Raw genomic sequence first — 13,868 nt, forward strand, 5'->3', positions numbered from 1 at the left:
ACACCATGGAGGCCAAATCCCTTGGTAAAAATAGCTATTCAGTATGGGAGAAGGATTGAAGAGGAGAATTTGATATAGAGTATAACTAACCCTGATTTATTTTGTTTTAATTTATCAATTTTTTAAAGTTTATTGATTTATTTTGAGAAAGAGAGTGTGTGGGCGTGAGTGGGGAAGCGGGAGGGGCAGAGAGAGAATCCCAAACGGTCAGCACAGAGCCTGACTTCGCCCACTGGATCCCATGAATCAAGAAGTCATGACCTGGGCTGAAATCAAGTGTCTGATGCCCAACCAACTGAGCCACGCAAGGTGCCCCTAACTAATCCTGATTTAAAATGTATTGACTCCAGGGGCGTCTGGCTGGCTCAGTTGGTGGGGTGTGTGACTCTTAATCTTGGGATGTGAGTTCGAACCCCACGCTAAGTGTAGAGATCGCTTAAAAATAAAATCTTTAGGGGCGTCTGGGGGGCTCAGTCGGTTAAGCGACTGAGTTCAGCTCATGTCATGATCTCACAGTTAGTGAGTTTGGGCCCCTGTCGGGCTCTGTGCTGACTGCTCAGAGCTTAGAGCCTGCTTTGGATTCTGTCTCCCTCTCTGTCTGCCCTTCCCCCGCTCACACTCTGTTTCTCTCAAAAATAAACATTAAAAAAATAAGTAAATAAAATAAAATCTTTAGGGGCACCTGGGTGGCTCAGTCGGTTAAGCGTTGACTCTTGATTACGACTAAGGTCATGTTCTCCATATTTGTGAGTTCAAGCCCTGTCTTGGCCTCCACAATGACAGGGTGGAACCTGTTCAGGATTCTTTCTCTCCCTGTCTTTCTGCCCCTCATCTGCTCGCTCTCTCTCTCCCTCTCAATCAAAAATAAATAAATAAAAATAAAATAAAATCTTTATTATTTTTTTAAGTTTATTTATTTTGAGAAAGACCACATGCATGAATGGGGGAGGGTCACAGAGATAGAGGGAGAGAGAGAGAGAGAGAGAGAGAATCCCAAGCAGGCTCAGCACCATCAGGGCAGAGCCTGATGCAGGGCTTGAACTCACAAACCACAAGATCGTGACCTGAGCCGAAATTGGACACTTCACCGACTGAGCCACCTAAGCGTCCCTAAAATAAAATCTTAAAAAAGTATAATAATAATTGCTTCTCAGTCTTTTGGCTAAGATCACGTGTAAAAAAATAAATAAAATGTATTGACTCCAAGTGTCTGTGAACATCTTTTAACTTTTCTTCATGTTTGTTTAGATCCCACCAAAAACATGAGTAACTGAAATTCATGTTTAGGCTAATACAAAGACAGGGCACACCCCTCTGGCAGATTTTTAATTATTTTTTCAAACAATTTTATAGATTTTTAATTTTTATAAATTTTTAATTTTTAATTTATAGATTTTTAATTTTTAGAGTCAGAAAATACAGATGCAAAACAAAACAACCAAAAAAACATTTTCATAATGGTCACATTCGTCAAGGTTGTACTGTGGTAGCAAATTATCCTTCAAAATCTCAGTGTTTTACACAACAAAGCTTCATTTCATGCTCATAGTGTATGTTCAACTCAGGGTTGGGGGTGGTACTCTGTTTTACACAGTCACTCAGGGACCTAGGCTGACAAATTGTACCATCTGTAACATGTGGCTTCCTCATTTGCCACAGCAAAGGAGGAAAGAGCATGGAAATCTTATAACCATTCCTTCCTGATAGAGCCTGGAAGTGCTTCCATTCAGTCTATAGTGGATAGAAATAGTCACGTGACCCCCTTTCTGAAAGAAGGAAGGAAATGTCCTTTTCTTTGTGCCCTAAATGAGAGGAAACACAGATTATCAATAAGCCCTGCTAAAGTCTTCCAGATCTCTGAATCTCACCAACCCAGGGATGACTAAAATCATCTTCCCTGGACTATTTTATTTTTTTAAAGTAGGCTCCATGCCCAATATGGGGGCTTGAACTCACAAGTCTGAGATTGAGAGTCATGTGCTCTACTGACTGAGCCAGCAAGGCACCCCTTCTCTGGACTATTTTATGTGGCAATTTAACTTACATAGACTGTCACCCTTCAGTTGTTACCTAACCAGTTCAGTTTGCCCTATGCACAGAAGCCAATCACTGAGACCTGCAGATATGTGGCGGAGAAAGGAATTTATTCACAAGGCAGCCAAGCGTGGAGACGGAGAACAGGTCTCATATCACCTTTCCTGAAAAAAAGGTCTCTTGAGTATTTATGGGATTTTAGGGACAGTGTGGGGGGATATGACTGGAAGCTAGAGAGGGTGAGATAAAGGTCAGGGAATTGTTGATCTATGCAGGCACAGTCCATCATCTTGCTTCTTCATATATCACATGCTCAAAGATGGGGTATTGACAAGATTGGGGGTGGGGATTTCAGGCTCCTTGACATCAAACTGTCACCTATGGAGATTTGTGCGGGCCCAGTAGGAAGGTTTTGACCCGTCTGAACTGGATGAAAGTGGGCCTCTTAGTTCCTGGAAGACAACTTAAGCTTAAGTGTCTTGTGACTTGTACCTCAGAGACATTTCATACATAGAAGCAGTTATACATTCTTATGATATTTTACCTGGGCTGTCTGCTGTTCAGAGGCAGTTTTAAAGTTTATTGTTTTAAAAAATGGGCCTTAGCAATGAGAAAGAATGAAATATGGCCCTTTGTAGCAACGTGGATGGAACTGGAGAGTGTGATGCTAAGTCAAATAAGCCATACAGAGAAAGACAGATACCATATGTTTTCACTCTTATGTGAATCCTGAGAAACTTAACAGAAACCCATGGGGGAGGGGAAGGGAAAAAAAAAAAAAAGAGGTTAGAGTGGGAGAGAGCCAAAGCATAAGAGACTCTTAAAAACTGAGAACAAACTGAGGGTTGATGGGGGGTGGGAGGGAGGGGGGCGGTGGGTGATGGGTATTGAGGAGGGCGCCTTTTTGGATGAGCACTGGGTGTTGTATGGAAACCAATTTGACAATAAATTTCATATATTGAAAAAAAACGGACCTTAGGTTATAGTTTGAGCAGGAATTTTCCCCATTTTCAATCTGACAAGTCTTTTATGCTACTTAGCTGGTATAATCAAATCTCTGAGTAGAGGTCTCTACTGCACAGCACACATTATGAAATATGTTCTAAACTGTACAAAAACCTTACATTCATATATTATGGTTATAATATAATATAAGAATAATGAATAATATGAATTCATGAATAATAATGAATAATACGTGAAATATGAATAATGAATAATATATGAATAACTCATATATTCTGGTTAAGAGCCGTTGCTTTCTCAGACTGCTTTACTTTCTTTTACTTCCATCATCAATACTGATATTTTGTTTTCTTTTCACAAGGAAATCCCATCAACAAAATCTCTTTACTGTTAAATTACACAACTAAAAGAAAAGAAAATGGGTGGAGTCGTGGATGGTGAACACTTGGCAAGGTTCATTCATTAGCTGGGTAACTCACTCCCTCACTCTGACTTCCCACTATACAGGTAATCCCAACTCATGTTTTGAACAAAATTGGTTATCTGTGAAAAGTAATTTTAAATTTTAACTTAATGAATTGATTATGGGGGAATTCACACGTAAAATCCCAGATAAACTAAATATGGAAAACAAAATCAAGTGTTAAAAAATATGTGGAATACATTAATAACCTTGACATGATGAAGACCTTAAGCCATGAAACCCAAAAGTCAGGAATCAAAAATTCAAATGCCTATTGGGAGCAAGCTTGTAATGTTAAGAAGGGAACTAAGCTGAGTGCAAGAGAAATTAACTAGTAAAAAATTTATTCTTACAGAGTTATGATATAAGCAAATGTCATGAAATTGGATATATTTTAAATTTAATGTTGTAATATATAAATTAGAAGATAGAAATCTTTTATAATGTTTAAAATTTTTTGTTCTGCCTTTGCTTGGGAATCAGAAGTCTAATTCTCATACCAATTTCACATTTTGTGTTTCTAGCTGATAGATGAAAACTGTCAAAGCATTGTTTTGTTTGGAAGAGTTTGGTTAAGGTCAACTTTTTTTTTCCGTTTTGACCATGGTTTTTCTTCTTTCATGTGTTGACTTCTTGACTTTTGTATGAAGTATGCAGGCCCTGAGACTGGGGACTACTACAGTCAGGTGTCCAGGAAAATTCTGGTCATAGATTGGAGGATCTGAATCGTTCAAAAAACTCTCCAGTCTTCCTGTCATGATATGGACCCCTTCGCAATGAGACCTTCCCCATGACCGTAAGTATTCTGGTTGAAAGAACAATTTACTCTGATGTCTGCTTTGGATTTGACTCTCGCCCCCCAAACCCGTCCCCATTCCGCATTTCTCCGTCCCCAACTTCAATCGACAGAGATCAGATAAAATGGAAAGTAAAATGATGCGTCTTCTGTGGGGTCCGGGGCGTTGGTGGTCACTACGTGCCATAACCTTCCCCATACCTAACGTTTTGGGTTTATTTATATTCCCATCACTTATAACCACTTATCGTCCCCACATAAAGTAACAAGATTGGGGAACAGGAGAAGGGCGAAGATGCTACCAGATGTCACCCCACGCCTCGAGCAACCCCAGAAAATCCAGTTCAGCTCCCGCTAATCCCCTCTTCCGCCCAGGCCTAACTGCGCGGAGGCTCCCGAAGTCACGTGGTCGCCGGGGGACGGGGAAGTGGGCGGCTCAGCCGCCGCCATCTTGCAGGTTCGGAGGCGGAGCGTACGGGGCGCAGGTCGCGCGTCCGCTTCCCCTCCCCTCGCCCTGCCTCGCTCGGGCTTCTGCGCTCCTCCCCACTTCAGGCTCTTGTGGCCGCTCCCTGAGTGGAGGAGCGGGGAGCCCCGGAGGGCGGGGGGGTGTGTCGGACGCGTGCTCGCGCTTCCAACCGCCAGCAGCGGCCGCGCGCTCGGCCGGCCCCAGCGGCGGCGCGGGGCCGAGGGGAGGGGGCGGCTCCGGCTGCGGGGGCGGCGCGTGGCGGCCGTGGCTGCAGCTGCGGCGGCGCGCTGGGGCCCCGCGTCCAGGGCGCCCCCCGGTCGGAGCTGCCGCCGTGGCTGCTGCTGCCGGAGCCATGTACCGCAGCGGCGCCCGCTCCTCCGTCTCTTCGCACCGGCCTAAAGAGAGCGGCGGGGGCGGCCCGCGCACCGGCCGCAGCTCCGGCTCCTCCTCAGGCCCGGCTCGCCGCACCTCGCCGCTGCCCTCCAGCTCCTCCTCGTCTCGGAACCCGGCTCGCCGTCCCCGCTCGCCCTCAGGGCACCGCGGCCGCCGGGCCTCGCCGTCCCCGCCGCGGGGTCGCCGTGGCTCCCCGTCCCCGCCCCGCGGCCGCCGGGCCTCGCCGTCCCCGCCGCGGGGTCGTCGCGTTTCCCCCTCCCCGCCGCGGGCGCGTCGCGGCTCCCCGTCGCCGCCGCGGGGCCGACGACTCTTCCCGCCGGGCCCGGCTGGTTTCCGAGGCAGCAGCCGCGGGGAGTCCCGCGCGGACTTCGCCCGGGACGGCCGTGGAGACCATCCAGGCGACAGCGGCAGCCGGGTAATCCCACCCCTCGACCGGGACTCCCTCTATACCCTAGCCCCCTCGCCCGGGCTTCCCGCTTTCAGAAACGCCCGCAGCACAGGCGCCCCAAGGCCTCCAGGCCAGAGTCCCAGGATCGAAGGCCCTCCACCCCCCCCTCGGGCTCTCTCGGCGACGTCCCAACCTGGAGGTTCCCCGTCAGCCCTGGGAGCCGCTTTACACAATAACGGACTCGGGACCCAGACGGGCGCCTGGTTCGGGAGGCAGTGCATCATTTCAGGAATAGGCTGTTTGTCTCACTCTGGGTGAGATGCGGAAAAGTTTGCCAGGGCGAGGGGAATGTCCTCCAAACTGTGTGCCTGGTACTTGTTCAGTAGTCGATGTTTCCCTCAGAGTTGCGTGGTTTGGTATCCCCTTAAGACCTGAGCTGCCCCGTGGATCTTAGAAAAGAAGCTGAAATGTCTTTGTGGCCAGTTAGGGTTGCCTAAACCTCATCAGCGAAGACGCCTAGAGTGTAAACTGTTAGCAAATTGGCGCTACTCCGAAATGAACTGTGCATACCCACAGTCATTAATAAGTACCACCACTTATTGAGTTATGTGGCAGGATTATGCTTCGACCTTCATTTACACATTTCCTTTGAACACTCACAACCCTTTGAGGCGAGGAAGTTAAAATTTTGCCTTATTGAATAGCTGAGGTATCCAGAGAGGTTTGAGCAACTTTAAAAAATGTCATACAACTAAGAAGCGGTGTAGCTGTGATTCAGTCCATGCGTACCCGGTTCCCACCATCCATAATTTTAATGGTTATGTTTTCCTGCTAAAGGGATGGGACATGAGGTTAAGAAGTTCAGTTTAGGAGCACTTGGCTGGCTGGGTTTGTAGAGCATAGGGCTCTTGATCTCAGGGTCATGAGTTCAAGTCCCACATTGGGTGGAGAGACTACTTTAAAAATAAAATCTTTTTTAAAAAAGATAGAAGTTTAGACATAATATTGACCTCTCACTGTAACTGCCTCTGGCCTGGGACTGGTGTTTTGGAATTTGTTTTTATTTTCAGTTCATCAATTTTTTTTAAAAAAAACCCATGACAAAGTTTCTGTTTTCTCTGCTGGCTCTCTAAGAGTATTGACGTGCTCTAGGTACTCTGGTCTTAGGTGAATTGACTTGTCACTATGTTAAGATTTTCACAGCTGAGCAGCTATAGTCTGAGGAAGCAAGAAGTTCTACAGAGGAAGCAAAGAAAATTGAATACTAGTTCCCACAGCCTCCCTTTTCTTCAATGCTCCAAGCTTTTCTTCTCAAGTCAGTGACATCACCCATTGCTCAGCCAGAAATAGTGATGGTTTCCCTTCTCCCAAGTCTAAGCTGTCAGATTCACTCCATGTGTCAACATGTCAGCTCTGCCTCCAAGATACACCCCCCAAACTGTCCACCTGCCATTAGTCTAAGCCCTATTGCCTTTTGAGTGGATTATTGCCTTGGTTTCCTTTACATTCCATTCTTGTTACCACCTAGTTTATTCTGTACCTAGCAATCAAGATAATTTTTGTTAATCTTCATTTTATACAATTGAGAAGTATTTATTCAACATCTACCATATTAGGCACTGTTCTGGGCACTGGGGATACAACAGTGAACGGTCAAAAACCCCTGCCCTTGTAGAGCTTATATTCTACCAGGGGGAGTCAGGCAATAAGAGAAGTAAAATATTTTGGCATATTAAATGGGATTAAGTACTAAGTAAAAACAAAAACAGAAAGGAATTCATCATTTTTAATACGGTAGCCAAGGAAGGCTTGGGAAGGTGACTTTACAATAAAGACTTCAATGAGATGAGAGTAGGAGCAATGCAAGCATCTGGAGGAAGAATGTAGTCAGATCATATCACTCTAATGCTTGAACTCCTTCTGTGGTTTATTACTACACTAAGAATAAAATCCAAATTTCCTGTCTTCTGTCACTTTGCTACAGTCACACTGGCTGTCTTTCTGTTACTCAGAACATGCTAAGCTCATTCCACAGCTTGTTCTTTTTGCCAGAAACATACTTCCATCTGTTTGCAAGGCTGACATCTCATCAGTCAAGGGTCAGGTTAAATAATATCACCTCAGAAAAAGCCGTCTTTAACCATCCTATCTGAAGTAGTTCCTTTTCTCTAATCTCTTTCATATTATCACTTTTTAATGACTTTATAGCACTTACTGCTATCAGAAGTACTTTAAAAAACACACAAAACCTGTTATTTGCTTACTTCACCAGAAATGTATAGATTCTGAGAACAGACTCAATTTACTCTTTTAGTCTCATGCCCAGTACTAGTAAATGAAAGAATTAGAGGTCTCTGATTGGGAGGCTTGGAAGTGTGGTCTTTCATCTAAGAAAATGATAATTTTTAAAAACATGCTTTATTTTTTGAGTAGTATCTTACCATAGTCATTTCTCTCCTTTTTGGGTGACAATTTTATGACCTCCGAGGAGTACATTTTTGGGTATAGGGATGTCTTGATCCTATAGAATATTACATTATCTTTTACTTTTGTAGAGACGCTCTCCTGGTCTGCGTTCTGACTCTTCTTTGGAACAGAGCTTAAGAATCACTGTTGGCAATGACCATTTCTGTGTTGGCATACCAGAACGGCGGCGGCTTAGTGATCGACTGGGGTCACCAGTGGATAATCTGGAGGACGTGGACAGGTAGGCTTCATTTGGGGTAGGGCACACTATAATAGTGCTTGAAGCTAGAAAAGTTGCTTTTTTTTTCTGAATAATGTATTTGGAAGAGTGGTGCCAGCACTGAAGTTACACCCTGTGTCCAGTACAAAGTATAGCATTGGAAAAGGCTTTCTAAGTGGGAAGAGTGTGTTGACGTAGACTCTGTTGCTGAAAGAATTACATAGAAGAAAAGACTTTAGAATGTCATCCTGGTCCGTCTAGAAAGGGGAAGGCTGAGGGGACATAAACAGGACATAAACATAAACAATTGAGATGGTAAGGATTCTAAAATACTGGAACTAGGATCCTTTCTACAAAAGAAAGTTCTGGACAAAATAGGAAATCTTTTTTAAATGGCGTTTTCAGCTTGGTCAGGCTGAAATATAGATTCAGAAAGGTTTTAGATAAATTCATATCTAACATGTATCTAAATTCAGTATATTAAGTATATTAAGCATTAGTAGAAAAGTTAAAGCTCTTTAAAAATGTTTAATTTCAGTTTTTACAACTATTGAATGCTGAGGGCAGACAAATACACTCCACAGAGTATTAAATGTAGATCTTAGGTATTAGGAACATCACCACGTGGGAAGTTAACTAATCACATTAGGTGTTTTTCACCTCACAAAAGTAAATAAATAAGAATGGGAGTACAGGGAAAGTGCTTTCTGAGAGCTAGGAACCATGTCTGTTGTGGTCTCTGCCCAGCATATTGGGAGTTTTCACAAATGATTAGCAGTAGCAACAAGTCAATGTAATATTCTTTCAAACTGAGACTGTCCATGTAGTGGTACACTGAGCATAGGCAGACAGGTGGGGGATGGCTGGGCAGGAAGTCTGAAGACCAGTGTTACTCTTTGGTGATATTTACTTCAAAGCTCCAGTGGCAATTTGATGTGGCAGACCAAGGCAGGAGAGTTCTGTGTCATATGACAGAAATTTCATGGGGCGCCTGGGTGGCTCAGTAGGTTAAGCGTCCGACTTGGGCTCAGGTCGTGATTTTGTGATTCACGAGTTTGAGTCCCCCGTCTGGCTCTGTGCTGACAGCTCAGAGCCTGGAACCTGCTTCAGATTCTGTCTCCTCTCTCTATGCCCCTCCCCCACTCATGCTCTATCTCTCTCTCAAAAAAAACTAAAAACATTAAAAAATATATTAAAAGAAACTTCTGAACATAGGGCTTTAAGTTATGTGACTGTATCCCTTAATTGAGGCAAAAGCCCTTGCCCTTCTGGCTACTTCTATTTTGGGAAATGATTGAGTAGGTGGTGCCAGGTGTGACTCTCTTCCTTCCTTGTTAAGGTTTTGAGATAACTATAGCATTTCCTCTTGTCACCTCCCCTTTCTATAAGCTTCGTTATGCACGTGTGCTTCAGATAGTGAATTGTCCTTTTTTAAGTTATAAAAATTAAAAATTGCCTTTTAGGGAGTTTGGGATAGTAATTGTCTTCCCAGAATCATGTGTTTCAGAGAGACAAGTCTGTTTTAGAGAAAATGAGACTAAGGTTCTAAAAGGAGCTATCGGGGGCGCCTCAGTTGGTAGAGCATGCAACTCTTGATCTTGGGGTCGTGAGTTCAAGCCCCACATTGGGCATAGAGATTACTTAAGGAAAAAAATAATAATAAAAGGAGGTAGCAACCCATTCTTTATATTGTTTTGTCCCCTGTATTTTTTCTCTATATGGTTTGTGTGGATAATTACTGTCCAGTAATACCAGGCCATAGGACCACTGGCGTTCTCATGATGTCTCCTGACAGTGTATCCAGTTCAGCTAATGAAACAGGCCATTTCCATCCTTTGTATGTAGGTGCTTTACATTTTTTTCCTGGCGATACGTGGTTAGCTAAGTCACTAGGGCATGCCACTTTCATTCCCAGGGACTCTTGTTCCTGGGGGTGTTAAGTTCGAACCCCAGGTTGTGGGTGTAGAGATTACTTAAAATTTTTAAAAATAAACTTTTCCTGGGACCCTGATAATCTTTCTCTTCCCTTATTTATTTATTTTTTTTGTAAAGTTTATTTATTTTGAGAGAGAGAGCACGTGCTCTAATTTAAGCTTCTAAAGACTTGTGTATGTGAGTTCAGTTTACCCTGTTAACAAAGTAGTCTGCACGTTCCATTCACAAAATTCTTATCTTAACTCTTGCTTGCCCTGACTTAGGTTGAAGGAGCAGAATTTTTTCTTTCTGATTTGCCTTAGGGAAAAGACGGAAGCAAAGAGCTTTCTTCAGGCATTTTAGGGAATCAGAGCAGAAGAATGGGAAGTTTGGACTCTACAGGGTCTTTTTTCTTCTTCTTTTTCTTAATCATATACATTTTTTAACAGCTTTATTGAGCCATAATTCACATACCGTAAAATTCACCCATTTAAAGTGTATGGTTCAGGGGTGCCTGGATGGCTCAGTCTGTTAAGCACCCAACTGTTGATCTCAGCTCAGGTCTTGAGCTCAGGGTTGTGAGTTTAGGCCCTGCACTGGGCTCCATGCTGGGCATGGAACCTATTTAAAGAAAAAAAAATGTGTGCAGTTCAGTGACTTTTAGTCACTGAGTTCACAGAGTTGTGCATCCACTACTACGATTAATTTTAGAAAAGTTTTATTACCTGCACTCTTAGCTATTAGTTACCCCCCCACACACACACACACATACAATAGCTTATCGCTAATCTATTTTCTGTCTATAGATTTGCCTGTTCTGGACATTTCATGTAAATAGAATCATACACTATATGGTCCTTTGTGACTAGCCTCTTTCACTTAGCATAATGTTTTCAAGATTCATTCATGTTGTAGCATATAATAGTACTTCATTTCTTTTTGTTACCAATAATATTTCATTGTATGTGTTTTGTTTATGCATTCCTCAGAGATGATTGGATGGATAAATTTGGGTTGTTTCCACTATTTGGCTATTGTGAATAATGCTGCTGTGAACATTGGTGTACAAAGTTTTATGTGGGTATATGTTATATGTTTTTTTACTTGTTTAATGCAATTCATAAATACAAAAGTACAGAGAGGGAGCTCCCATCTACTTGCTAGATGAGATGCTGACCAATTCATGAGTAGCTTAAAAAAAAAAAAAAGTAGAATAATACAGTGAGCCCCCATGTACCCATCCAGCAATCCAACAATCAATTACTTATTTATTTATTTTTAAAGTTTATTCATTTTTGAGTGAGAGAGAAAGTGAGAATCCCAGGCAGGCTATGCACTGTCAGTAGAGAGCCTGATGAGGGGCTTGAACTCACAAACCATGAGATCATGACCTGAGCCAAAGTCGGATGCTTAACTGGCTGAGCCACCTAGGCACCCTGTCAGTTTTTTAAATAGATAGACCTTATACACTATTTAAAACCTTAGAAAAGAGTTGGACTTAACTAAAACTTTCAGAGAGAGTCTGTCCCTGGACTATTCTAAGCTACAGAGGATGGGACCCTTTTTAGGGCTCACTTTTACCGTAGCCAGTTCTTTCTCTTATCCTTTGGGAGACCTGGGGAAGGAAGACATGAGCTTCTAATAAGCATCTTGATTTCTGCCTGTATAGAAATCAATGATTTCTGTATTGCATGATATATATGCATGATATACATATGATAGTTTATTTTTTTAACTGTTAACATACCTTTTTTCATTGTGTTGTTTTTGCCTTCTTTTGCTGAAGGTTACAAGTCTGGATTGATACTGTCTGGGAGTCATCTCATTATTTCTAGCTTCTTGATATTTAGTGCTAGATTAGATCTTGAGCTAGTATGCCATTTGGTGGTGATATGTAATAGTTCTAGTGGGGAGCTGAACATGGAAGTATGGATGAATTTGCCACTCCCCATGGAGCCTGTGTTTTTTCCTCTACACTAATACAATCAGAGACTTTTTCATGGTAGATGGTGTTGTAGTAATAGAGTGGCTCATGGACATTTCCTCCCTGGAAATAGGCGTGTTCATGGCTGACAAACCCATAGAGTAAAATATATTACTCTAGTTATGTTTGATTTCAGAGATCATCCTTGGTTCATTCCCATTTTTCCTATTTTATACTATATCGAGACCTCAAAATTCCCCAGATTCTTGGGGAGGAGGTGGGTAACAGGAACCTGGATTCTCATGGGTGGCATTCTTTTAGAGGAAGTGATAAAGTTTATCTATGATAGTCTTTCGTAAAATTATTTATAGCTGTTACCCAGGTCTAAAACTTTGAACAAAGTTCTAGAAAAGGCAACTCTTTGATGTTCTGCTCAGTCCCAGAGAAAGCAACGAAAAAAAAAACAAAATCAAAGAAAAGTTATTTCTCAGAAACTCTACAAAACACAAAAGTACATACTAGAAACTAGAAAACACCAATGTGAGTGGAGTGTGAATGACACATACATTTTTAAAAAATGTTTATTTTTGAGAGCACACGTGCAAGCAGGAGTTGGCGGGGGGTGGATGGTGAGAGAAAGCAAGACAGAGAATCCCAAGCAGGCTCTGCACTGTCAGCACAGTGCCCAATGCAGGGCTTGAGCTCATGAACTGTGAGATCATGACCTGAGCCGAAATCAAGAGTTGGATGCTTAACCAACTGAGCTACCCAGGTGCCATGACATGTAAATGTTTCATTCAGATTACTTAAAAGTTAGAGTGCTGGAGGATCTTTATTTCTATCTATGATTGAATCAGAAATTTTCTTTTTTGGACAGTAGAAACTCTGTGACCATAGTACCCAAAAAGATTAGGACGATTTTGTGTGATAAAAAGCTCTGAGCTGAAAGGACAGGTGTCCCATCCTGTATTTTTATCTTTGTGCCACAAAGGTCCAAGACCATTTTATTTCTTTTTTTTTTAAAGACCATTTTATTTCTATGAAAATAAAAATATATAGTGAGCCAAATCATTCCATACTCTTTCGTAGACCCAGGATTAGCAGAGTGCTTGTGGATATCCAAGCAAAGTAGAAAAGAGAGAACAAAACAGGCTGTAAAGGGATTTTATGGTTTTTAATACGTGACCTAGCAAAACAGAGCATTGGAGAATCTTCTAAAACTTGTGAGAAAATCGTGCCAATTAGGTAGCTCAGTAGTTTAAAAAAAAAATCTTCCCCACAGTGAAATACTTCTTTTCCAAATGGTATATTATACAGAACTTTACATTACAAACAGTAAAAGTTGGGGCCAGTATGATTTCAGTGAGGTGGAAGGCCCAGAGCCATGCAGGCTCTGCTTTCTTAGCATGTCTTTCCTTTAGGCATCTCCTAAGCACTCTTAAGAGTCTCTGTAGAACACAGCTTGAAAATTATTGACCTGGCCTGATATTTCTCACATTTCATTTATGGATTAATTTTTTCGAGAGGGGGTTGCAGAGGGAGAGGAAGAGAGAGAATCTTAAGCAGGCACCCCACCCAGCACCAGAGCCAGTGCAGGGCTTGATCTCACAAACCATGAGATCATGACCTGAGCCAAAATCAAGAGTTGGATGCTTAACTGACCTAGCCACCCAGCCAGGTGCTCCCATTTCTCACATTTAAAAGTGCATACAAATCATCTGAAGCTCTTATTAAAATAATGCAGTTTCTGAATCAGTAGGCCTGGATGGAGCTTGAGATCCACATTTCTAAAAAGTTCCTAGGTAATACTCATGCTGCTAATTGAGACCACACTTTTG

The 13,868-nt window shown here is 42.6% G+C and overlaps 1 protein-coding gene across 3 annotated transcripts in view; it reads left to right on the top strand.

The window, feature by feature from the left end:
• The first annotated feature begins 5,048 nt into the window (after positions 1-5,048).
• ZNF318 (zinc finger protein 318) overlaps positions 5,049-13,868 on the top strand; it is a 45,743-nt gene continuing 36,923 nt past the window's right edge. For 2 of the 3 annotated variants that reach the window (XR_006966111.1, XM_047101642.1), the window contains exons 1-2: positions 5,049-5,533; positions 8,062-8,213. Coding sequence is in view for 2 of the 3 variants with exons in the window: in XM_047101642.1 (XP_046957598.1) it covers positions 5,078-5,533; positions 8,062-8,213 (608 nt within the window). In the remaining variant the exon portion in view is untranslated. The remainder of the gene's footprint in view (positions 5,534-8,061; positions 8,214-13,868) is intronic. The other variant, XM_047101641.1, reaches the window with a different exon arrangement.

The sequence above is a fragment of the Lynx rufus genome, unplaced genomic scaffold, assembly GCF_022079265.1.
Source record: "Lynx rufus isolate CCGP_SWC_20201006 ecotype Redwood Valley unplaced genomic scaffold, mLynRuf1.p SCAF_6, whole genome shotgun sequence".
In the NCBI taxonomy this organism is placed as follows: domain Eukaryota; kingdom Metazoa; phylum Chordata; class Mammalia; order Carnivora; family Felidae; genus Lynx; species Lynx rufus.